We start from the raw sequence: 27,623 nt of genomic DNA on the forward strand, positions 1-27,623 counted from the left end.
TGGTTATGTAGCAAATACAATGTTCCTTTCAGATTAATTGCTCAAAAAAATTGTTTCGTGAATTTTCATGTTTTGTAATGTAATTGAGAGGTATCATTTATGTTTGAAATATTATATTATATGCAGAAGATTTGAACAACTCAAGGAGTGATTGTTCGTGATAAATACATAAATATGTGTTTTCAAAAATTGAAATTCCCCATTGATTTCAAAATTTATTTATGAAAAATAAAAATTCATGCTTTTAAGAGTTAAATATTGTCAATTAGCATATTTTTTTTTTTTTAATCCACTAATCTGGTCTGATACCTGCCAGATTAATAAGAGAATTATTGTATGTGGACATAATCTTAATCTAATCTACAAATCTTAATACAATCTACAGATAAACTACACCAAAACTGAGACAGAATTTTAAAACTATAAAAAATTAATCTCATAGGAACAGTGGCTAACTAAGATTCTTCACTATTTATTTATTTATTAAAAAAATCTAACACAAATATCCTCTTTATTAAGAAATGTAGAAACAATAACAAAGACACAACATATGAATATAAAATTTTAATTAGCCAACATTATAAAAAATTTAAAAATAAACAACAGATACAAATTGTAAAAAAATATCTATATCAAATTTAACAAACAGAATATTATTTACAATGGACAGGGTAAAGGCTTTCCCTCCAATCCAGCAAGAATATTTTCAGCTGTTAAACGAGCCATGGTATTTCTGGTTTCTACAGTAGCACTTCCAATATGTGGCAGCAAAACTGAAATTATATATTAGAAATAAGAAAATGCCCCAAGGCTTTAAAATAAAAAATTTCATATCAGCAAGTACATTCTTTGCTTGACTTTTTCTTGTCCTTTTCTTGACTATGTGTCTAATATTACAAGTTCATTGCCCAAAACTGAGTATGGGTTTTGAATGCTTTTCCCTTACATCAATTGGATATAAGAATGACAGAATATTAATGATAACATCACAAGCTAAATTTTACTTGCCTAAATCATAGCATTTTTTAGTTATGTTCATACAAACAAGCAACTATACGGACTGGATGATCATCCCTTCGATGGATTAAGTTCAGCATCTGATGCAGATCTACAATACTAATGATAATTCTATAAACTTAACTTCATCAATCTATTTACTAATATTGTCGTGTTCATATGAACATCAGTAGATGAATAGATAGAATTCCTACAGAATTTTTTTAACGTAGGGAATCTGAAATGTCAAGATCATTTAAAAACCTCAAAGTGAACTTTTTGATGAATACATTAGTTTCTCCCCCCTCCCTTTTTTTTTTTTTTTTGTATATGAGAAAGTAGAAAACACACATTATTCTTAAATATAAGGACAGAACAATCTTTATAAGTAAGATAAATATACATCTATTACAAATTAGCTTATATAAATATAAGAAAATGTAAGAAAATATTTTAAAATGATTAAAATAAAATAGCTGATATAAAGACTTCATAAAAATATATAGAATATTAATAATTTGTTGCAATTTCTTAAAAATAATATAAATTGAAAATAATTTAATATGCTCTTTTTATACAAGAATACATTTTCTAGTGCCAGATTTCCTGAACCTTATTAAAGCAATATTAGCGAATGAAATTTTAATAATAATGAAGCATATTCATAAAGTAAAAAAAAATTCAATAGGATTTTGCATATGTTCCTAATTAAAGACTGCAATAGGTCATTAAGCTTTATGTGTATTGGTTTATCTTTTTCCAATTAATTTTCAAATAAAAAAAATACTCTTCTCATTAAATGTACATTTGTTATTTCTCTTTTCTTAAAACAAAAAGATATATTTATTAATCAATATATATTTTGTTACAGCAAATTTCACACTCAGAATGTTTTAAAAAAATTGGTAACATTACAAAACTGAATAAATTAAATTTACAGCACTTCTTTTTATGGTAACAAATAATTAATGAATAATAAATGGAAAATTGAAGATGTCTCATTGAACAGATTTTGGATAAGCATTAAGAAAGAATGTACACCCACCACAATTTGAAAGTTTTGTCAATTTGTGATCATCAGGAAGTGGCTCAGGGTCCATAACATCCAAACCAGCAGCTTTAATCAATCCAGTTGTCAAAGCAATATATAAGTCTTCATGATTAACAAGACCACCACTGAAACAAACAAACAAAAAAAGCTAAAATTATTAATCATCTACAAAAATATCAAAAGAATTTATATTTTTACTATGAAACTAAACATTTCATTATATTACAATTTCAAATTCGAACATTAGATTTGCAAAAGAGGTTAATGGATTTTAAGTATCCAAAAATTATTATATATTAATTTATGTTTGGAAATTAAAAGTATTTCCATTATTTAAATTAAAGAAATAATGGAAATGCCTTATTTAAATTAAAGAACTGGATTCAAACTTGATGCAAAATCAATGAAAATACATTGAAAAACTCATAAATTGATATAAATAAAATACTTGAACAACAAAATTGAAAGAAATAAATAACAGTGATTTTATTATTAAGAATGTATTTTCCCTTGATATCACATTAAATCAACATATTTTTTTAAAAACTTAATTGAAGACCCCCACCCCCTAAAAGAATGATAGAATTGATTTGTATTTTCTTAAAAATGATCTGAGGAGTGTTTAATTGAAATCTAAAGATATAAACTACATTGAACTCATGATTAATCTTCTCTCCTTTTATGAAGAATTTATACATTATCCTAAAGATGTTCACCAAAGAACAGCCTATGAAATGATTAATTAAAGCAAATAATATGAATATTCTTTAAACATTACAGGGATTTTTTTTAACAAAAAATTAAAGTTATTTGATTAAAACATTATCAAAAATATAAACAAATGGACACAAGTAGTAATTTGTTACAAGTTTTATTATCTCATGTGTCATTTCTCTATAAAGATAGGAATTTTAACTCGCAGTTTAGATATAAATATTCTTTGAAATGTATATGAATGATTATATCAATTGAAAAATTTAAAGTAATTTTTTTTCTGTACAGCTTTTTTTTTATTTCACAAATAGATTTATTAAAATTTTTCAATCAAAAAATATATTATAAATAAACAAATGTCAATAAACAAAGATTAGGGAATAACATACTAACCGACTAACATTGATAAATATAGCATTTCTTTTCATTTTTTTAAATGACTCCAAGTTGAATATTCCCCTAGTGTTAGAATTGAGAGAAGCACACACAATCACAAAATCTGACTGTTTGAGTAACTCATCAAATGAGACAAACTTAGCATTCAAGTTTTCTGTAGCTATGATGAGGTAGGGAAAAAAAAAAAAAAAAATTAGAAAGCAAACAATCTAAAAATAAATTTAAAAAAAAATTTAACATTAACTTTGACTGTTGTTATAAAAAAAATCATACCTTCAGGTTTTGGTTGATTTCCTGAATATAATATATTTTTTAATTCAAAACATTTCAGACGCTTAGCAACTCCAAAACCTGCAAAATGAAAAAATAAAGACATTTCATTATGAAAGTTGTATCTTGCTTTATGAAGCATATACATAATATTTGATATTGAAAACAAATATCTTACAATTTTTTTAAAAATTAAATTAACTATAAACTTTTAAATAATGTTTTATTTTTTTTAGATCACTACCTTGGTTTGAAATATTGAAAGGATTACTTCAGACATGGTCTTGAGAACAGATGACAAAATAGTTACCATTCTACAGCTTAACTACATTAACATATTACAACCTTAATTACACCACAATATGGTTTTTTTTTTTGCAATTTATCATATTTAAATTATAAAATGGCAGGATTTCAATATAACCCATAGCTCTTTTTTAATAAAGCATGTTTTCTTCTTTAGCTTTCTTAGTCATACAGTTTTCTCGAAATTATATCGATAAAAATGAATATTTTATTCCATTTTTCTTTTTTTATTCAGTTCATCTTCTGAAACATTGAAAATAAAATCTCTTATTTTATTCCTCATCCTTAATACTTGCATATATTTCAAATTTAAAAATATACAAATATTTGCTTTGAAATCTTTAAAGTTACATCTATAGAAAAAGATTTAACCAAACAGAAAATAAAAAACTTATAAAGTTTTATCCAAAAGATACAGTATTTAAGAAGTCCCATTATCCAAAAGATATAGCATCTACAAATTACATTACAGAAAAGTACATAATTTTTCCATGCCAATTTTTAACAATAAATTTAAGACAAATAATTAAATAGTAGATATTATGGAAATAGTTAGAATCAAAGCCCAACATAAAGAAATGATTGAAAATATTTTTAAATTATTAATAGTAGGAGATAAAAATAGCGCCTTTATTTATTTTTAACCCTTTCAAGACCAGCACATGAAGAATGAAGCAATCTCTAAAACCGAATGCTCCAAAGTGGGGGTTCACTACAAGTTCACACAATTAAGCCTAATTTTACAAAAAAATTCATATAAAATCATCATTTTAATGTAATGTCTAGAATTTTACAAGTAACATTTGTAATATTATTACTTAATATGTATTAATATAAAGACTATAACTTTAATAGAAATGAATGAAATAAGCAAAACTCTCAATTTTTAACTATACCATCAAAAACAAATGAAAATTAAGTTATAAATAAAAAAAATGTATAATATTTCACTCTCAACCCAAGCAACAGTCAAATGAATGCATTTTCCCATATTCTCCTAACACACACACACACACACACACACACACACACACACACACACACACACACACACACACACACACACACACACACACACACACACACACACACACACACACACACACACACACACACACACACACACACACACACACACACACACACACACACACACACACACACACACACACAAACCAATTAACAAGAATACCAGAGTCCCTTTAAAGAAATCTGTAAATGGAAAATCAAGTGATCACTTATATGTGATCATGGTCCTGAATGGGTTAAATTGAAAGCAATGTTTTATGTGCAAGTATTGTATCTCTAATGATTAATCATACTCTAAAGTAAACAATTTAGGTTTGTAAGTTAAATAGTACATTAACAGCATGCATTAATTAAATGTAATTGGTAACCAAACAGAGACATCTGCATACTGCTTAATGCAGTGACAAGACGAAAATGACCTTCATTGTACTGTCTTGTGATAACATTCAATTCATAGTTATTACACATCTAAATAATGCTACTCATTTTTTAAAAAAAATCTCTTGAATATTGGTGTAATGGAAAAAAAAATTATTGAGACAGAGAAAACAATCCTATTTTTATAATAGGATTGTTTTGGTCAGTGTTAAAACATATGCTATATGCATAAGTTTTAACACTGACCATTCTCGCCTGTTTTTAATGAAGAAATTCCTTGTATAAAAGAATATCAAAAGCACATATTAGGGAAAAATTGTCAAGAGTTTAATTTCATATTTACATAGTATATAAAATCAAATCATTATAATACCACTCACAATGTAAAAATTAAAATTAAAATTTCATTTGAATGAAATCCTCTAATCATTATCTCTTAATATTGAGAATGAATGAAAAAAATACAAGAAGACTACTGGTTAGTGCATTATAACCAAACTCAATTATTAATGTATGACAGTTTGGTGTGAACAATGATGCATGGTTTGATTCTTGAGGAGGATACAGAATTTAAAATACTATCTTAATAAAAAGTCAGGTGAAAGATAAAAATGCATTTATAAAACAGAAAATTACCTATGCGACCAAGGCCCATTATACCAACAGTACTGTTAACTAGATTTGTGCCACACATCCAGAGAGGTCCAAACTTACTATTTGCCCAACCACCACTATGAAAACATTCAAAGAAAAGGATTATCTATTTATAAGCTAGAAGAAATGATCAAGTTTTAGAAATACGTCAAATAAAATCACATATAAAAATTCAAGATGAAAGGTTTAAAATTTCCTTTTACCAAGAGTAGAACATTTCAGGTAAATAAGAGAAAATTTCTAGGTTAGGAAAAATTTTTTTATGAAAAAGAAAAATCTTCAATAAATATAGCATTTTTCTGAATGACTTTTTTTTTTCGCTTTTTGCTTCTTATTATACAAAAGGAAAATATTAAAAATCGGTTATATAATTATAAGTGATAGTTCCAATTCAATATAATTTTGTGTGAAAATACTAATAAATATTGTAAAAAAAAATTAAACAAACAAATCAATAAGGATGTAAGAATTAAAATGCAATGTCATCATAATTATTTAGAGCAAATATGTTTATAACATGGTTTTTTTCTTCAAATGTATTCGATCTCTCAATATTGGACACCACTTCTTACTTTATGAAAGATAGTAGCATAGTTAATACCTACATAGCTAATTGAGCATTATAACATTTTAATGAATGAAATAAAGCAATTCTTTCGTTCTTTAGATTTTGTCAAGTTTTGATAGTTTTACTTACAAAACATAAATCTGTTAGTATCAATAAAAAAAAATCTCTTTTTGATAAGAAACTCTTTGGCAAATATCACTTTTATTATTAAAGAAACAATCATATCATTTGCTCTTATATTTGGAGATGATGCTTCATTTAAAATATCCCAAGAAAGAGCAAAAATCCATTGACTCAAATTTCTTTCCAAGCAAAATGAAAATTCATTATCCACAGTTTTATTTTTTCCATTCTACAGAATTATGATAACTTGACTGAAAGGTAGCTATCAAATTTTATTCATTATTTACTTCTCCTAAGAATGATTAATACTTAGTTTTTGTCCTTTAAGACAAATTGCACCAACATTTCATCAGTTCCGAGTTTTGAACAATATTATGATGTATTTTTGACTTAGTTACGAAACTAAAACATTAACCTTTTATTCCTGGTTATAGTAGCAAATAAAATTTCATAATAAATTCAAAGAAATATCAGTAAATTTACAATTTCTTAAAATTCAAACAAGCATACTTTGTGATTTGTTTATTAGCTTCCATGAGTCTCCTTGAAGTTGCTAAAAGAAGTCCAACAGTCAATTCTGCAACAGCATCCGTAAGCACATTAGGAGTATAACCAACAAGAATGCCTCTAAAAATTATAAAATATTTCTTATAATAAATATATTTAAAATCACATATTTAGTAATAAAACGTTTTTTTTATAAAAACAAACATATTTTGAGATATATGAATTTTTTTTTCTTTTCTGAAAACAAATGAGAAATAATGACACGACAAATGATACAACCAAGATACAGGTTTCATACAATAGGAAACTATGACCACATTACAGAGCAAAAATAATTTGAGATCAAAATTCAAAATAAAAGCATAATTAATGTATCTAATGGCAGGGACTAATAAAATAAATCTTTACAAAAACTGTGACTTTTTATCTAAAAAGATAGAAAATAAATATTTAATAATGAAATGTTTGGAGAAAAACACGGTACATTTTCTTACATGATTACATGAAAAAATATAACTGATAAGTATATATTGTAAATCAAATATTTCCCCATCTCATATCAGCATGAATACAATATTCATTTTTTAAAATCAGTTTAACCAAACCCTCTTCATATATAAGGAATCTAATAATTGTTATATGGTAAAAGTTAGATTAATCCAAGATAAATTTTGTAAACACCAATTTATTATAACAAAATTTATTCAATCAACTGCAAGCTAACTTCAGAGCAGAAGGCCCTGAAAGCAAACAAATAATCTAACATAACAAAAAATTAAACAGAAACAACAACAACAACAACAAAAAATCTTATATATAAATAGTAAAATTTTCTAGATTTAAATAGGAAGTAAATTTAAATTTAATAATTCACAATATATAGTAAGGTAAAAATGAATAAAATCATATGCCTAATTAAATTTGCTTGTAAAATATGTTATATATATTTATATATATAAAATACTATATAGCAAAAAGATCCTGATTATACATTTGGGTGGAACAAAAAAATCATATTTTGATTTTTAATTTGTGATAGCACGGAAAAGTTGCCTTTTGGAGTAGATAAAATAAATTCTAAATATGAAAAATATAGGAGTAGGTCTTAAGGTGCTGCAAAAATGTTAAAGTTAAATAAAAATGATATTTTTGCTGCATTTTAAAGTTTTTTTTTTATGAAATAATCAACTTTTGGTATAGATAAAATAAATAAATATATTAGAGTATATCTTGAGGTGCTACAAGGACTTGCAAGTTTCATAATATACACGCTTTTTGAAACTTTTTAAGAATTTTTGCTTGTCTCGATTATAAAATAAAAAGCTTTCGTTAGGCATTGTCATTTGAATAAAAGTTTAAAAACAGTTTTATTATTGCACTGGCATGGCAATGAGTCATCTCCGGAGCGGTTGTTATCGAGGTAAGATGGAGATTTCTCTGCAGATAGTGACAAAGACAGAGCTAGTTTCAAATCAGTAGCTTTGCCGAATTGAGTTGAATCTATTCCTTCTATTGTGTAAGTGATTTGTTAGTTTGTGTGCTTAGCCGTGAGTAAAAATGGCTAAGTCTAAATTAGAGAAGACAAGACAAATATTGGAGTTTTCTATTTTTGGGAAATTTAGTGATTTGCTTGAAGTTGAACACACTACTGACGAATCTAGTGTTACTGTTATATTAGATATTAACCTCAAAATTGCTTCAGAGAAGGATCCTTTTGTAAACAAAATATGTAACATTTTAGTTCCCATAATAGAACAAATATGGTTAAGAGCTTCTATTCCTATTGCTTCTAGCAAAAGAATTTTGCAATTGATAAAAATAAAGGAATTTATTAAAATCTAAAAGCAGAAATGTTAAAATAAATTTAATTACAACCTCGCAGAATTTAGAGAAGAAGCTAGACATTTATTTGATATGTATGTTATGTTGCTGACTTGTCTAAAAAAGAAGTGCCAGTTATAGAATAAAAGTTTCTAAACAATTAATGCTCTAACAAAATAATGGTTATAGGTAATATTGATATTGCCACCACAAGCACTTTAAAGAAGAAAGAAGCAAGAAAGAGTAAAGATCTACAGAGAATAGTCAAGTTTAATCAAGAATGGGCAAAAAAATACTAGTGCATCAGAAACAATTATTGGCAAAAATGACAACGCTGGGAAAAAAAAAAAAAAAAAAAAAAAACAGTGTTCCTTACAAAAAAGAGGCAAGTCAACCAGATTCATCAAATAGACAAGAAGTTATAAAACTACCGAGTGCCTGTATGGTTTAATATTAAGTTAAAACTTTATACAGAAGGCATCTGAAGCTGAACCAAATATTTTAGGTGATTCGGTTATTGACTCTCTGTGGTTTCCTTGTCACATGCAAACAGTGGAAAGAGCTGCAAGACTGGTTTCCGAATCGGCTCAAAATAACTGTGGTTCAATCGCAAGAGAAGGTTACATAAGAGCAAAAATTGACTTGTGCGTGAATATGCCAAAATTTAATTAAAAAAACAGTATAATGTGGCAATGAAGTAGAAACAAACATTATGCAGCTATATCTTTTGTAATCATTAAGGATACAGAGGTAAGAAATGCAAAATTGAACATAATTTTTTTTATTATTATTACACTTTGTAATTAATAATTTTTTCCAATTGCAATGCTTATATATGTATTTAACCCTTATGTTCATTTTGTATAGTATACCATACATACAACTTTATAAACATTTTTTATATTTAATATTGCATAATTAACCCTTATGTTCATTTTTTATAGTATACCATACATACAACTTTATAAGCATTTTTTTTTTTTGCTTTTCTTCAAAAAAGCAATCTCGCCACGATAAGGGTTAAAATCATCCTTTGTAACATTATATAAACGAAAAATTCACGAAATTACTTTATTGAAGTTTATAATTTTTCAAACTTTAAATTCATTGCGGCACCTCGGAATATTATTGTACTACAACCAGAATTTTAAATTCTTTTTTAACCTAAATGCTAACTTTTCATCACTATTGCGAAACTAAAACCTAAGAAAAATTTTGAAAGGCCTTTTTAAAAATTTGTAGCTTTTTGCAGTACCTCAAGATAATGTAATATTGCAACTAGATTTTTAAATATTGTTTTTGAACCTAAAAGGCAACTTTTCTGCACTATTACCAAACTAAAATCTAAAAAAAAAATAAATAAACTTTAAAGCCATTTTTGTACCACCCTATTATAGATTGACATTTTAGGCAAGACTTTATTGATCTGAAATATATTATCAAAATGTTTTAAACAAAATTTTCACCTTTTTCTGCATTCTTCTAAATCAATATGATCATAACCAACTGAAAATGTTCCAATAACTTTAAGATTAGGACCTGAAAAAAAAAGTATATATATCTATGGCGAAAAAAAGATGCTTCTCTAGTTTATTTATTTAAAATAATACTATTATTCATATATTTTCAAATTCTAATTTATTTGCAAATTTCAGCAATGAAGAATTATAATTTCATTAACTGACCAGAACAAATTAGAAAGGAATCTAAATATTTTATAAATAACTACATGTAAAAAAAGAAATATGTCAAGCTTAAATCTCAAAAATTATCAAGTGCTTTTAACCAAAATAATTTTTTTTACAAGTAATCCTTAAGTAAAACACAAATATATCATACTAAAAAAAAAAAAAGAGCATGCCCAATATGAGTAACAATATTCTTCATACCTTATTAAATTAAAGCATTAAAACTACATTCAATTTTTATAAAATAAATTACTAGCATCAAGCCATTATCCTTTCCTTTAATATAATGGGCTGCATAATATTAAGTAAAAAGTGAATTTATATGCTTTATACATAACAGAAGAAATAAAAAAAATCAAACTATGATGACTGAAATCTTTTAATGATATTTTACAGAAGGACATTAATTTTACCATCGAAAAAAGAAACAAAAGATAATTACCTGCAGCATCTAAAAGTTCTGCATTTATTTTTTCAGTTACATGACAATATAGTCCATTTTTTCCTTTTATATGTCTCAACAGTTCTTCTCTTGGAATAGGTCTAGATTCATTATATATTTCAACCTTGCACCTGTTAATCAAAATGCAAATACAGAGTTGCGTTTTAAATATTTAATACGAATTAAGAATGGTATAGTAAACTGCAGAAAAATATTACTTTTAATCTTCACTATACAATATAATTTTGAAATATTAATCGTACACTTTTTTTTCTACGATAAAATCAACATTGTAGAGAAAATGAAATATACAAACTTGCTTCGGAGAAGAATTAACCCCTCTACAGGAATATCATTTCGGGTTATGAAGACACTCGCTGAAGAATCCATGCTGGTTTGTTTAAGGCAATCAAAATAAATTATTAAAAATAAATAATTTTAACAAAATTTTGATATTTGAAGCAATATAAAAAGAGATGTCAAATGATATGGAATTACAAAGACGTCAGAAGAAAATAAGATATAAAAAATAATTATATATTTTAAAAATAAAATTATAATTTATCTGGTTTAGAATTTCTATTCAAGCTAGGAAGTCAAAGGTAAAGAGGATGATTAGATATGTCAATTTTCAAGACAAAAATCCATTCATAAAAACTTTAATCTTAAACTGATAAGTGAACGAACATACACTTCTTACGTAAGTTCAAAGCGAAACAAAAACAATAGCAGTTGAATTCCCCGCCACCCCCACCTCCTCAAAGGATTAAGCGCAATTTAGTTGTATCACTTATATATTTCAACTTGACTATTATTTCATTAGTGAATTTCTATTTACAAAAGTTTTTAAAAATTGATCCCATTGTATATCATTTCATAAATTTTTCATTTACTGTAACATTTTGCACTTCATTAAAAACTGTTTTAAATAATGTCATCTTCAGAACAACTCACCTCTGATACAATAGGAGGAAAATTCGTCTGTTACCGCTAAGTTTTGTTTTTAACATTGGTAAATTTGTAAGATATACATGTTTTTGATAAAATTTATCAATATTAGCCGAAAATCTGTGTAAGTGTATCTTTGCCTTGAAGATTTTAGCTCCGCAAACCTCTCCCATATTTTTTTGACTTCCTAACTTGAATAAATTTCCTTTATAGGTAAACTATGTATTCAGTTTGTGAATATTGTACCATTATCTTTGACGATTCTCTTATGTATATATATAAAAATATATATATAGCTTTAAAAGCCTTGTATTCCTGCTATTTTTTTTTCTTATTCTTGAATGCATTTCACAAAAAACTTTTATTTTTGAATGTAACTTTTGTAAACCTTTATCCGTAGCAATCTGCGGAAATATAGCATGGCATCATTACCAAGTGTTCTGATTACCCGAAATGATATTCCCAAGGAGAGTGTTATGCTCCTACAAAGTAGGTATGTTTGCATCTTCAAAGTGACATTATCGGTATTTTGTGTCTAAATTACATAAATTGGTGCTGTGCGAAATTTTCCATTGTTATTTATTGAAACAATCCTGAATTATAGCACATTTGATTTCATGTTTTTTAGTTATTATTTATTTTTTGCATTTTATTAGACATGCCTATACTTGGAATTATTATGTTTTAGGTGTAAAGTTGAAATATGGGATAAATCCAGTCCCATTCCAAGAGATGAACTTTTAAAGCTTGTAAAGGGAAAAAATGGATTATACTGTCTCTTAACTGAAAAAATAAATGCTGAGGTTCTGGAGGCTGCAGGTCAATATATATATATATATATATATATATATATATTTGTGTGTGTGTGAAATTTCATTTTATTAAAACTGATTTTAATTTTTATTTTTCTGTAATTGTAAAATTTTATTGCTTCTATATTGTTAGTATTGAAAGAACATTTGTAACATTTGTCTTATATATTGTAAGTATTCTGTTGACTTATTTTATTTCTACATAATTTACTAAAGCTGATTTCCCTTCTGACTCATGTTGTATTCATTAAATGAAAATGATTTTTTTCTTATAATAAGCAGTAAAACCTATTCATATAATATTTTCTTAAAATTTCAGTAAATATATATATATATATGTCAAAGAAGAAATTAAAACAAATCTTGTAGTGCATATTTAAAAAACTACTTTATTTTAGCATCTTATAAATGTTTCAGCAGTTTTTTAATTAAAAGTAAACAAAATAATAATTTGAAAAAAGCCAACAAAATTGATAATTCTTCATTGTCGATCTCTTCATTAGAAACAAAATTAAGAAGGGTTGGATTTGATTTTTGAAGTGACTTTTAATAATACTTCTAAATAACATTGTTTTGGTTTTTATTATAATTATATCAGTTTTTATTTGTAAATCTAAAGCTATTTAATTAACTATCAAATGATTCATATCTAATTAACTATGGAAATTTTAGATGGTGCAAATATATGTTATTGTGTAATTGAGATTTGAAATTTATAGCATTCCTTAATTTTACCACATGATTTGCCTGTATGTGAATTGATCAGGAATAAGAGTTCCGTTGTTACATTTTACTGAACAATAATAAAATAATACTAAATATGTACCCTCAGAAATTAAACTTGGGTGTAATGTAGAAGGTGAAGTAGCTAGTTTATACCACCCTATTTGTGTGATCACAGTTCAAAATTATTTGTTCTATCCCAAAACAATTCTTCTGTAATTTCAGAAGATGGAAATGTAATTGCAATTGAAATTGGAATCAATAATTGTTTACTGTGATACATTCGATTGGTTTATGATCTTATTTTTCCTGTATGGAGTAGGATGTCTGATTGATTCATCTTCACAAAGAGCATTTAATGCATGTTTCTAAGCATTTGATATTTAGAGAAAAAGCTTCCATGTGTCACACATGTCATATGAATTTAAATGTTAACTATATTTTGATTGTATGCTCTAATTTTATTTCCTATTGTAAATACATTTTTGCTTCAGCATCTTTTACCTTGCAAGACATGGAGGGTGTGAAAAACATCACTGAATATTTTTTCGAAGATTTATTAGCTTTTTCCATGCATTTGACATTTGTTAAATTTTGTTTGGATTCTTTTTCTTATAATGTTTATTCTATTTTCATGTAATTATACCAATTTACTATTTTTAGATACAGTTCTATTAGCTGTACATACAGATACAATTAGATATAATTTTATTAGTTAATAAATATAGCTGCTTTTGATTTAAATTTTTTTTCTTATTTTGCTGAATTTATTTTTAGCCATGTGTATTTAAAAATTAATAAATAGTGGCTCTTGTACCAATGAAACCCAAAACCAAACTTCAAAATAAGAAATTGTGATTTCCTATTCTATTAATCTATATAAACTGGAAATCAGTTTCTTGTATTTATTGGAAAGTATCTTTGCTTAGATCATGAAGATTTCTAGGTGTAAATCATATTGATTCCTATGCAATTATATCTTTAAAAATTAAAGATGTAATTCTGTAGAAAGATATAATTGAAAGTTTTGCTTTACAACTTGCCAGATTTTTTAAAAAATTGATCCCCCCAAATGACTTTTTTCATAGAATTTTATTTATTAATGCTTATTTTTTGTATTATTCTCTTCTATCACATCTTTTAAATGATTCCTATTTATATAACTGGCTGAGACATAATGCCAATATCTTTCAAACATCTCATTATTTATTTATATGATATAAATTTTTCATTTTTTTGTTTTTTTTAAAGCTATCTAATAATGATATATGCATTCTTCTTTGGTAAAAAGTATAATTTTTTTTAATAGGAAGTTTTTTAAATTATCTTACAATCAATCCTTTTCCTTGAAAAATGTGATTTATTATTTTATAGCTATATGAAGGGTGTTTAAAGCTTAACTGATCTTATAAATTTGAAATTTCATGTTATTTTTATATATATTTTGGATTCTTTGATAATTTAAATGTTTCTCTGACCAAGCAGCAGTTTATAAATATAATGTAGAACAACATATTGGACTCTTTTACTGTTTAAGGGTAAATAAGGGTTTTCCCTTCTTCTATACCTACATTATGTTTGTATGTATTCTTTAAATATACATATCTAAAATGTTTGAGAAAAGTTATTCTAAACTTAAATTTTGTATAGTATAACCTTGGTTTTTGAAAGATTTTTTATTACTGGAATTTATTTTTTTGGCTCATGAAATATTTTGGGTAAATTTTTATATTAATGCTTTAAAAATTAATAAATTTTATTTGTAAAATTAAATAAAACAATTTCTCAAGGTTTTTCGATTCAATTTATTATTAAAAACATCTCTAGATAGTTAAATTTTTAAAATAAGGAAGTATCATTTGCAGTTAAATTACTTGATTAGAATTATTACAAAATCTTCATTTTCATTATTTGGATTTATACTAAAAATAATAGTAATGTGATTCTTATATATCTTGTTTATTATCCTGTATTTTTCAGGTCCTGGTCTTAAAGTTATTGGAACAATGTCAGTTGGCTATGATCATATTGATCTTGTAGAATGTAGAAAAAGGTGAATTGAAATTTTGCTATTTTTGATGAATTTGATTTCTATTTAGGGAGTAAGAACATTTAATTTTAATATTACGAGAGATTATATTAGTAAAGGAAGGTTTGAATTTTTATCATTTCATGCGTTAAGCATCTGAATATTCCTGCTAAGCATTTTGTTACTTTGTTCTGTTTTAATAACCTTTTTGTAATAATGTTAATGTATGCTTCCAGCACTTTTTATTTTTGGATTTTTAAAAAGTAATTTTAATTTAATCATTTTTAATCCTTAACTGGGGACTTGCGGTCTGTGAGACCACTAGCGATGGATTTTCAGTCACTCCTATTCCATTTTTAGCTCAATTGAATGGATTGACCCTCTAGCTTCCTGTTTTGTGACCTTCAATACACGTGTACTAGTACATCGCTGTGAGACCACTAGCGATGGATTTTCAGTCACTCCTATTCCATTTTTAGCTCAATTGAATGGATTGACCCTCTAGCTTCCTGTTTTGTGACCTTCAATACACGTGTACTTTTTCAGCTGATTTCAGTGGATGCTTTTTAAAATAATTCAGTTATTTCTTTGAGCACGGTCTCTAAGAACTGCACCTCCCTGTTAGCGTCTCAGTGATAAACAAGATTTAGCAGATGGTGCTAAAACTTGGAGCCCGAAATATCATCCAATTTACTGATCCTATTACAAAGCAGTCCTCCAGACATTTTTAAATAAAGCAGAAAGGGATTTTAGTGATAAGGATAATTGTACAGAAGAGTTTTTCGATGAAAGTTTGCATTCAACTGATTCTGATATGTATGGTGAAACATAATTAATTTTTCTAGTGATAATGTGTTTTGAAAAATAAATAAAATATATTAATATACCAAGTTTATAAAATATATTAATATAACAAGAGATATATATACAGAATTTATATGTTGATTTTTATACTAGTTCTTAACCTGTATGTTTAAAATGCCCTAGAAAACCGTGCTGTGAAAGTCACACAAGCCAATAAAAAAAGGTCCAATTTTATTCACTGTCAATTTTATTTTTCATATAACTGTTGAATTTTACATTATATTGTCTTCTATATACCTTCATATATTGTAAAAATAAATATGATTTAAAAAGTAATATGTTTTTTCAAGAATATTACTTATTGTAACATGTAATTTGAGGAGAAAATCTATGTTCCAACATTTCCATGAGGTTTACTTTTTTCACTCATAATATATTTTGAAAAATTTCTAAAACATATTTATATGTCAAGAAAAATATCTGCAAAATATATTGGTAGTTTTTTATACTAATACATTCATTAGAAAATTTAATTTGAGTGTAAATGAAATGCAGTCTCATTGACCGCACCTCCCCAGTTACGTCCTTCAAATTTCACCTCCCCAGTTAAGGGTTAATAATCAAACAAGAAACATTAAAATTTTTATGTAATTTAATTTCAACTTATGATAATTCATTTGAAAATATTATTTCTGCCAGTTTTACAATTTTATTTTTTTCCTCAAATTGATTTTTTTTCATATTAATGATATTTTTTAATTGATACAGATATCATGATCTATTTACTTAGTAATAATGTTTTAAAATTAGTTTAGTTACCTATATTCTTTTTCTGAATTTTTCTAGTTACACAATATTCTTACCATTATCATATTTGGATTCTTCACCAATTTAGAGGTATTGTTGTGGGAAACACTCCTGATGTGCTTACTGATGCTGTTGCAGAGTTAACCATTGGACTTCTTCTAGCAACATCTAGGAGACTTATGGAAGCTACTAAAGAAGTTACAAAGTATGATTTAATTTTGAATTGAAATATCAAATTAAATCATACTTCTCAAATTAAAAAACAAATCCCCATTTTTTTTTACATTGTATGGCACTCTACTTCAAATACAAACCCATGAAATACAGATGACTTCCTTATATATTTTATTTATGTATGCATTTTTGAAATTTTTAGACTGAGCATAAGCTTAGCATGCAATCCAATCTCTTTCACAGTCAGTGCTTGGAGATATATGGGTTTAGAATCAGTTAGGTGTAGCTGGTTCTAAAAAACGGCACACAGATTGAAATATAACTGATTAAACAAAATGAATGTGTAATAAATATTTATTACAAAATAATTTTTCTATAATTGCTTATCTTTAATTTTTATGCTGTTTTTAAGGTGCAGTGCTATTTATGAATTTCAAAGTAATTTGTTTATGATTGGAAAAGAAATTTACACTAAAAGAAGAGTTTTAGGATAATTTATTTGTTTTAACTGTGCCAAGGACTTTTAGTACATATTTACACCTGTACTGTGTATTATTTTCTTTCTTGCATATTAGTAAAAAGATTATACTTAATTTGGATTTTCTGCATTGGTGTTCTTTTACATGAACCATATTAGTTATATACATTTTCTAACAGTTGATCATTGTATTAATATAAATATAAATTAGTAACTCTAATTAACCATTTAACAGTTTCTTTTTCTACAATATGGCATAAAGATGGCATTGCAATATGGCATTGCTTTAAAAACAATTATGTATTCAAGTATTCTGTATTCTAATTCTCATTTAAAACTATTATAAACATTGAATTAATGAAGTTATGCTAATTTTTATATATAGTGCAAAAAAAAAAAAAAAGACTTAGATAGATGGACTTTTTGGAAAATTAAAAAGCAAGGGAAGAGCATTTTACAAAAATGGGTATTAGAAAGGAAAAAATATTTTTCTTTTACTTGCAATAAATATTCTTTTAAAATTCAGCTATTGAGGTAATTTTTTAACTAGGGAAACAAGTATAGTCCGAACTTGCAATCATGACAAAAATACCTTGTTTTATTTGTCATTCATTTTCCAAAATCATTTCTTTTTGCACAATGACACAGCACTGCCTTGTTGATTTCATTCTTGTTGATGGGAACAGTCACTTCTAAAATGCGTCTTCTAGTCAGACTACCTTCATGTAGCTTATTTTAACTCCAAATTGAAAAGAAACAGTATTGGCAACATACTATACACCATGCTAGGGAAAGCAAAATATACATCTTTTCTGACCTTAAAAAAAGCAATAATATTTAATCAAAAACTGGTTTATACCAGCTTAGCTGTATCTTTACCATTAGAGTCATCTACTAGAAACATTTCAAGTTAATGAATAGTTAGGAATGGATTAGAGTAGAAATATAAGTTGCTCATGCGCCCCTCAGGTAGATGAAGGAAGTTCCACTTCTAAGCATCTGAATGATATTCGGGCAAAACTGTGTATTGGTTAAAATATGTCTTTATATGTTGGTTAAGTGGTTGGTTGTTAAATGAGGTGAATTTATTCTTTAAACTACAGATTTATTTCTCTTCACTGTCAGATGAAAAATTTCAGCCTTGAGATAATTTTACAGTTATTTAGGGTTCTCACAATCCTTGGAAACTCCTTGATTTCATTTTGTTAAATATAATTATTTCCACAAAGCACTATTTTAAGAAGGGGAAAGCACTTCTGAGTTTTTCTCACTGAAGGTCTGCATTTAGAGTAATTTTTGCAAGTTTGGTTCCCCAAATCTAAAATTAACTACAGCAATAAAGAAACAAATTTGCAATTGTAAAATTTGTTTACAGTTGTTATGTCATGCATTTTTTTGCTTTCTTTATACATAAAATCTTGTAGGATTTTTTTTTTGTTTAAGACCTGTTTAATGAAAGAATAAAATCTGCTATATTTTATAAAAATAAATAAATTTAGAAAATTGAAAAAATTGGTAAAACGCATGTATTTTTGTGTAGTGGTGGATGGGCAAATTGTGCTTGGGGACCTCTTTGGATGTGTGGTACCTCCTTAGCTGGAAGCACAATTGGAATTGTAGGACTTGGTCGTATTGGTAAGATTGAATTAAATAGCAATGCCATTCTTTTAACTTAAAAAAAATATCTCCTACCTTTAATGTAAGAAATTTTCTTGAAATTCATATTTAATATTATAAACATTTCATGCCTTTTTCAAAATTTATTTTAAAAATCATGTTTTTTTATTATGTTTCATATAATGGAATAAGTGTTAGATTAATACTTATTATCTTTTTATATATATTTGTAAACTCTATAAATACTTTTTTCTGTTATTTTATCTGTTAATATTTGGATTTAAAGGAAATTTCCATGTAATGCTTTTCAAACCATTCAGTGACTGGAATAGTTAGAGATAAGAGGATGTGCAGTATTCTGTTCTCTCTTATATATATTTAAACTTGAGTGCTTATTCGTATTCTACTTTGGCCTTGCATTTATGGAAAATATTTTTCATCAAACTGAGATTATTAATGAAGCTTCTTATTTGAAATCAACTTGAACATTATAGTGTATAACAATTATAGGATTTAATCCTGCAAGTTAATAAATGTAGGTTTATTAAAAAATAATTTAAGAAAATTTTATAAGTTAAGATTTTTTTGAGTGATTGATAATTTTTATTATTATGCTAAATATTTCTGTTGAATCAAAATATATGTTGGAATTTTACAGTTTATAATTTCTTTTTTGTATTGTACAATTGTTTTGCCAAATTAAAGGTTTTTATATGTGAAAATGGAAGCAAAATGCTGATAGAAAGGAAAGTGAATTTAATTCAGAATATGGATTGTAAAATTGATGCTTTCACTTACATAAATTCTACAAAATTGCGTAGAGTACAAGGGTGTAAAATTAAGAAAATGCAAAGGTTGATCCCATATATATTCTCCACCATATGGTATTGTAGGTACTCCAGTTATAAATATGGAATTGACTTAAACTTTAATGCATGCATGTTAAAAATGATATCAACTTATATGGAATTATTACCTCTTTTAACCAGAAAAATTTTGAAGTAACTGCAATCAGATAGAAAATTTCTTAGAATTTCAGCATTTTTCAAAATTAAAATTTTAGTCTAAGATGTGAAGAAGCAGGAGGAACCACTGCATATTACTGAGTTTTAAGAGTTGTTATTGTAGTAGTAATTCTTTGAATCTAGTTAATAGGTTAGCATCATAAAAAGTCCCCCCCCCAACAACATGAAGTTGATGGTTTGTAGGCAATCAGTTACCAGTAATTTAAAATTGTAATTACATGGAACATAAACATAATGAAGTATGCAATGTGTCAAGATAAAACTTTTTTTTTTTATTCTTTCTCCTTCCTTTTATTATTCCTTCAAATTAATTGATTTGTAAATTTTTCTTGTCAACAATTTGGAGTCTAATTTTTAAAAAAAAGTATCCATTGTTTTCTGAATTTGAAATTATGAAAATGTACAAAAACTACACATATTGATCTTATATTACATATTAAGCCTAATAAAAAATATCCTAGTAATAGGTACCATTTTTGACGCCAATGTAAAATCTCAAAAGTTTGCTAAAAATAATTGACTGCTTCATTCCAAACTATCTATTGGAGTTATTCCAAACTATCTATCTATCTACTAAACTAATTAAATGGTAATAATTTTGTTAGTCTTGTTTTTGAAATTCTTTTCATAGAATTTTCACCTTCATTTATTCATTTTTGGTTGCTTTTCTGATATTAACAAAGCTGCAAGTAATTTCATTAAGTTAATGATTACTTACAGCTTAACATAAAATTCATTATACAATTCTGCTTATAAATGTGATTTATATGCAAATATGGAACTTCTGTAGGTTATTTGCTTTTATAATAAAATTCCATCTCAGTTTGTGTGTGTGAAAAACATTGCAATTTTTTATCAGAGGATGAAATTTTTCCAAAATATTCTCTAAATATGGAATATTGTTTATTATTTGAAAAAGTATTCTTATTGATTTTAATGAGAATATGATATTATTTTAGTAATGATAGAAGTTTACATGACCTGTGTAAGAAACAATATTATCTTTAACAGAATGTTGAATTTTCCCCCCTAAAAGTCTGATACAATTTTGCATGTGATAACCTGATTGCTTGGATATAAAATTATTTTTGAATGTTTTTATAAGCTAGTGATCTATAGTAATCTTTTTTACTGAAATTTAAAAACTTGAAATTGAAAGCAAAACATTTGAATAAAAGGAAGTGATATTCAGTTTTTCTTTTCATTTAAAATTTATACTTCTTATTTAACATTGTAGGTTTTGCAGTTGCAGAGCGTCTCAAATCTTTCAAATTAAAAAATATATTATATTCTGGAAATAAGGCAAAAATTGAAGGTATGAACTGTTTAACTAATAATGCATAATCTGATTTTTATATAGTTTAATTAAAATCTTATATGTCCTAATTAATGTATCCAAAAAATTATCAATTTTGGAAAACAATAATATTACTATACATATATAAACTTAAACTGTGTACTTTCATTAAATTTTATCAATTTTCTATGTCATTTTTATGATGATATTATGATTCTTTTCTTTTTCCCATAGCTACAGAAAAACTGAATGCCAAATTTGTTCCTTTTGAAGAATTACTCAGACAGTCAGATTTTGTAATTACTTGTGCTTCTCTCAACTCTTCTACTCGAGGAATATTTAATTTAGAAGCTTTTAAGAAAATGAAGAATAGTGCCATATTTATCAACACTAGTCGGTTGGTATAAATGTTTATTTATGAGTGCTAATGTATGCTAATTCTTCAATAGTTCTTAAATATATTAATTGTTAATTATTTTGCTTCTAGATTATTTATGTCTAGTTTCTATGATAATATACATGAATCAGAATTATGATGATGATATAATTTTGATAGTAACAAAATAAAATTTTGTTTGAATGATTTTTGGTTCTATTGTTTGCAAAAAGGAAATATTAGGTAAAAAAATATTTTCAAGGTTTTTATTGGCATAGAAAGAAGTATGATAATGTTTAATTGTAAAAGTTTGTTTATAGGAAACAAGTGAATAAATAAGGTTTTAGCATTTGGAAAAGAAATACCTCTTATCCTTGTTTATTATTCATGAGTAGCTTATTGTTTGATTATTTTTTGCTGTATATATTGTTTATTGTACTGTTGGTTTTATTGGTCTTCTATTGTACTGTCTGTCTTGTGTACTATTTAAACAGAAATTTTGATGATGATTTTTTTTTTAGAGGTGGTCTTGTTAATCACGAAGACTTGTATACAGCCTTGACTACTGGATTAATTAAAGCTGCTGGCTTAGATGTTATGGAACCTGAACCCTTACCAATAGATCATAAATTGACAAAACTTTCTAACTGTGGTATTATAATGTTTTTTCTCTGCAAGATCTTTCCATAGTCATTCTAAGTTAATTTTTATATTGTAATTTCTACTAATGATAATTTTAATTTGGAATAGGAAATTATTTGCTCCTAAATTCCCAGTATAAAATCTATTATAGTAAAATATACATGGATCTCTAAAATTCTATTTTTCACTTCAGTACCTTTCCATTTTTTTTTTTTTTTCATTAAATGACAATGTTAGAAACTCAGTTTGCAAAGGGATGTGTGTGTGTGCGTAATATGATAAATACAATTAAGAATCATTTACTTTTTCACAATTTTTTGAAGAATATTTTTTTTTATGAATTTTGAACAATATATTTTGATGATTTTTTCCCGCTTTAATTTCCATAAGTTAATCTGAATTCCCATATACATTTGGTTCTAAACTTTACATGCATTTTTTATGTCTTTTAAATGTGATGAAATTAAAAATGCTTGGAAGATGTCTGACTAAAAATAATATAAAATAATTCTTATCTGAGTGTTCTCTTCCATTATTATGTAATTGTGAAAGATTAGTTTTGTGTATAGGAATAGTTTTTATATTTATTTTATTATAGTAATATATTGCAGTAGTTTCAAATGTTAAATTTTAATAATCATTATTTTAATATCAACAATTGAAATATGTTTCATTACGTTTAATTTACAAATTTTAATGCATAAAAGTAAGATGTATCTCAATTATTAAAGTTTAAAATTATATTTGATCACATTCTTGTCAATTTTGTTGTATATATTACTGATAATTTTTTGCAGATTTTATGCTTAAAATTCTTAATTCTGTATATTCACTAAAACGTTGACAGGAGATTAATTATAACCTCAGCATTATAAAAGAAAATAAAAACTTAATATAATAACTTTTTCTATGTTCTATGCTATTAAATTCAGCATTTTCATGTCTTAAGTAGCAAATTCTGTCCATAATCATCAATCATATAAAATGTCGAATCAAATATCGTAAATCATACAAAACCATACATAATTATTTTATGCTTTTATTTTATCTCTTATTCAGTTAGTTTTAATTCAATAGGATGTGTTCTAATGAGAGTTGGTATTCTGTTATTTTATGTTATTTATAATAATTCAAATTGTAAGAGATTGAATTTTATTTTGAACTAAAGGAATCAATTGCTAGATATATATTTTTAATTATGATGAATTGTATTGTTTCAGTGTTGTTGCCACATATAGGAAGTGCTACTGTGGAAACACGAACTACTATGGCTCTACTAACAGCAAAAAACATCCTTTCTGGTTTGGATGGAAAACCTTTACTTTGTCCTCTATGAGCATTTTATTTTTAACCTAGATTCTTGAATCAATATATTTAATTATAATTTTGAATTAATTGCTTCTATACTTAAATATACATTTCTATTTAAATTTCTGAAATAAAGTCAAATAATCTTGAAAATAAAACATTGATTTCAATTTGCTGACCTAAAATGTCTGTGTTGTATTTTTTTCTGGTTTTATTTTATTACAAAAGTATATCGGTTTCCTTTAAAGGATTCTACAGAAAGAAGCTTAATTCATTTCATTACCTTAAGTAATAAAGTCAGCATATTAAGAGTTTTGACTAATAAATCATTCAGTGCTAAAGCAAAGAAGGAACAATGATGTTTAATATTTAGGGCTCTAATTTGGCAGGAGGTACTGCAAGTAGAAAAATGAAAGCATTTTAAATGCGAAAAATATAAGAGAGGACAGATGAAGTTGTTATTTATTAAATGCCTACTGACTCAATATTTGCTAATTGGCACTAGGGCCAAACTTTAAACTTTCACCATCTTCTATTTAGTATTATTTACAATCTCAAATGTGGGAGTGGATTTTACTCAACTGTGCTTTGCCATAGGGAATAAAAAAACACTGTATTTCGATAAAAAAAGAATAGAGATATATACAAATATAGAACATTTAAAAATTATATTTTTCCAAAATAAATAAATGCTTGCATTTTATTCAAGTATAAATATCATTTCCTTGATTTTTAAAAACCCTTTTCATTGCAAATTTATTTTCTTAATTTAAATTTTTTATTGCAGTTTTTAAATTGTGAATAATCTATTAAAGCTTAAATTTGTTTCTGTATTTTATAATATTTCCATTTTTTGCTGATTGTATTTATTTGTTTGTCCAACAGTGCAATTCATTGAAAACATTATCAATTGTTCCATTTTTGGTGCTGCAGACTTGCTGTATTCCTTTCAATTTTGTGTTATTCCTCCTAATATTTGGCATTTCTCACTTAATACAAATTCAGTTATCTTTAATGATTAATATTAAAATTCTTGTGTATGCTAATGTATTACTTTTTTTTCTGAATTCTAATGCTGAAAAGGGCACTTTGATTTGTTTTTTGCACAACTTAGAACTATCTCAAAATTGCTTAATGAGCATGGAAAAATGATGTATAAAGGAGAAATATAATAATTTATGCATCTAATAAGACTGTCGCCCTTTCAGTGCAACTTTGATTATAGCAAAAAAAAAAAAAAAAAAAGTAATCAGTTCTTAAGTTTTTGTTACTGTTCTTCCTAACATTGCAATATTCAAGAAAACTGTGTCTGCATATTGGAATTTTTTGTGTGTGCTTCCCTTGTTAAAAATAAATCATTCAGATACATATAAATTGCTTTTACTCTTGTATTTAAATTTTTATTTTTTGTTTGTAAAATTGGAATTTTGTATATTTGTGTGTTCTCTATGGCAATAAACAGTTTAAATGTTTTTGGAAAGTTATTAGTTAATTGATTAATTATAAGTCATTTACATAAGTTTGGTGATATTTTGTAGTAAATTTGAGAAGAAAAATGATTATACTATTTTAAAGTATTTATAATTCTGATACATTTTACTTTTTGCTTATTTACAAATGAAAGATCGGAAAAGAAAAGCAAAGTATGAAAGTATGGTTTTAAAAAGTATTTTTATTAAGTTTATTGCGAGTTGAAATTAAGCATAATATTCAAATTTAATTAGTGCTTTTATGTTAATTGAGAATAGAATGATTTATTGACATATAAATCCTGCATAAATTTCATATGAATAAAATTTTGGAAATTTATCACTTGGTACTGAAGGGATAAATTTTGGTTTAATAGAAGTTGAAATGTGTTTAGAAAACATGCTTCTTGTAACACTGCTTCTTTCAGAATTGATTTCATTGCCATTGTGTTATTCGCATTGTATATATTGTTATAGACATTCCACAAAGTCTTTAAAATCAACAGATCTGGTGTAGTGAATGTATGGTGAAACAGCCCAGTAAGCTCAATCTCAAGTAAGGGCATTTATTCAACATGAAGACACGAATACAGAGATAGCAAAACAGCTGACAGGTATTTTTATTGTTAGTACTAAGCACAATAACGGTACTAATACTATGCAAAAGCACACAATCAGTAGTAAACAAGAATAGCTGGACAAAACAGTTTGATTAAACTCTTTAGATATGTGTTATTCTGTCTACTCACTTGTGTTATACTCAGTTGTTGACTCGCTACTAAGTAATACTAGACTTAACATTGCCTGGTTACTTGATACTCGATTCAATGCCAATCAACTGCAAGACTTGGTGCACAACTAAATACACGTTTCTCAGAATACTTAAGCCCATTTCATTTAACTCATCGATTGCACTCCACTCAACTGATTTAACTTACTGACTCTAGCTTGGTCTCTCAGCTTTTTACAGCTTCTGAAGCAGGGCATAGAAACTTCTAAAATGATCTTTATTAATTTGTCATCTGTTTATCAAAATTAATTTGTTATATGTTCAGCATCCATCCGATCTATGTAAAATTGTCTTTCTTACAAAGGAACTAAGTACGTACGTATAATTATGAATATTACAAATTCATAATGTATACATATACTTGAACATCAATGAGTCAAAATGGTGAATTTGATAAAGAAAATAAGTGTTGCCAATTTGGAAATTTTGGGTTTTTCTCCCATATTTTAATGTAAAGAAGATTTCTTATGAAATTAAAGAAGACCATAAGATAACAGTTTATTAATTTCTTTCAAATGATACTATCTATCCGATTGTTTGATTAACAATGTTTGCTGATTAAAGCTGAGTGGTTCCTTTTTTCTCTCGCGACTGTTCTCAATAAACAGTACTTGTTAACACTAACAACACAAGTAGACAGCAAATCATTAATTAAATAATAACAAACATGCTCAGCGACCAAAGCTTCAAGTTCGCTTTCCAGCTTCAGGGTAGCGGTGGCCTGGTGATAAGGTCTCGGGTTCGGAACTGGACGGTTTTAGGTTCGAGACCCGATTCCACCGAAGAATCGTCGTGTAAGTGGGTCTGGTGCATGTTAAATCCGTCGGGGCCAAACGTCCTCTCGCTGTATGGTGTGGAAATTTGGAGAGTGGAGTTATCATCTGATCTCGGTTTAGAATTATGAGATCCGTCCCAAAATAGTTCTTGTGTTGCTTTAAAATCGGACGTTAATATAACTAAACTGCTACCTCAACTTTAGAGATTCATTTCGCTTCAAACTGATGATTTATATAGATTTTCTGTTAGAATATGATGTCGCATGAAATTCTTTAAAAGATGCTCCATTTCTCGGTCCGCAATAGAAATACGGCCGTAATTCTTGTGTTTTCTAGTCTCTTCAGTTTTGTTGCCAAAATTGATGCCTAGTCGCCAAATCTTTGTCGCTATGATCGTGGTGGTCATTGTTTTGGTATGCATTCAGCAATTATTAAGAATCTCTTTAAATGTCATTCTGGTGATGAGAATATCTTGGTAGGCAAGCGGAATAATAAATTTGTAACAATATTATGTAATACTGGGCTTTTAATAAAAAGTTAAAGTTCCAGATAATTTTTAATTTTTTGAAATAACATTTTAACTAAAATTAATTAAAAAACTTGGA

At 26.3% G+C, this 27,623-nt stretch overlaps 2 protein-coding genes across 3 annotated transcripts; one reads left to right on the forward strand and one right to left on the reverse strand.

Moving 5' to 3' along the window:
- Positions 1 to 549: 549 nt before the first annotated feature.
- On the reverse strand, positions 550 to 11,669 carry LOC129959485 (glyoxylate reductase/hydroxypyruvate reductase-like). The gene is made up of 10 exons (XM_056072340.1): positions 11,635 to 11,669; positions 11,260 to 11,334; positions 10,944 to 11,074; positions 10,280 to 10,352; positions 6,996 to 7,112; positions 5,777 to 5,871; positions 3,431 to 3,508; positions 3,155 to 3,317; positions 2,042 to 2,172; positions 550 to 773 (listed from the first exon to the last, which is right to left on the reverse strand). Exons 2-10 carry the CDS (start codon positions 11,331 to 11,333, stop codon positions 658 to 660), a joined length of 978 nt encoding a protein of 325 aa, XP_055928315.1. The 5' UTR covers position 11,334; positions 11,635 to 11,669; the 3' UTR covers positions 550 to 657.
- A 58-nt stretch (positions 11,670 to 11,727) lies between these two features.
- LOC129959473 (glyoxylate reductase/hydroxypyruvate reductase-like) lies at positions 11,728 to 25,342 on the forward strand. 2 transcript variants are annotated; one of them, XM_056072322.1, is made up of 10 exons: positions 11,728 to 12,015; positions 12,292 to 12,384; positions 12,580 to 12,710; positions 15,407 to 15,479; positions 17,155 to 17,271; positions 19,259 to 19,353; positions 21,598 to 21,675; positions 21,892 to 22,054; positions 22,555 to 22,685; positions 23,896 to 25,342. In XM_056072322.1, the coding sequence occupies exons 1-10, from the start codon at positions 11,975 to 11,977 to the stop codon at positions 24,009 to 24,011; spliced, it is 1,038 nt and encodes a 345-aa protein (XP_055928297.1). In that variant the 5' UTR covers positions 11,728 to 11,974; the 3' UTR covers positions 24,012 to 25,342. The 2 variants fall into 2 exon arrangements, with proteins under 2 accessions (XP_055928297.1, XP_055928304.1); XM_056072329.1 differs by having other exon boundaries at positions 11,733 to 12,104.
- Positions 25,343 to 27,623: the final 2,281 nt, after the last annotated feature.

This window comes from Argiope bruennichi, chromosome 2, assembly GCF_947563725.1.
Source record: "Argiope bruennichi chromosome 2, qqArgBrue1.1, whole genome shotgun sequence".
Lineage (NCBI taxonomy): Eukaryota > Metazoa > Arthropoda > Arachnida > Araneae > Araneidae > Argiope > Argiope bruennichi.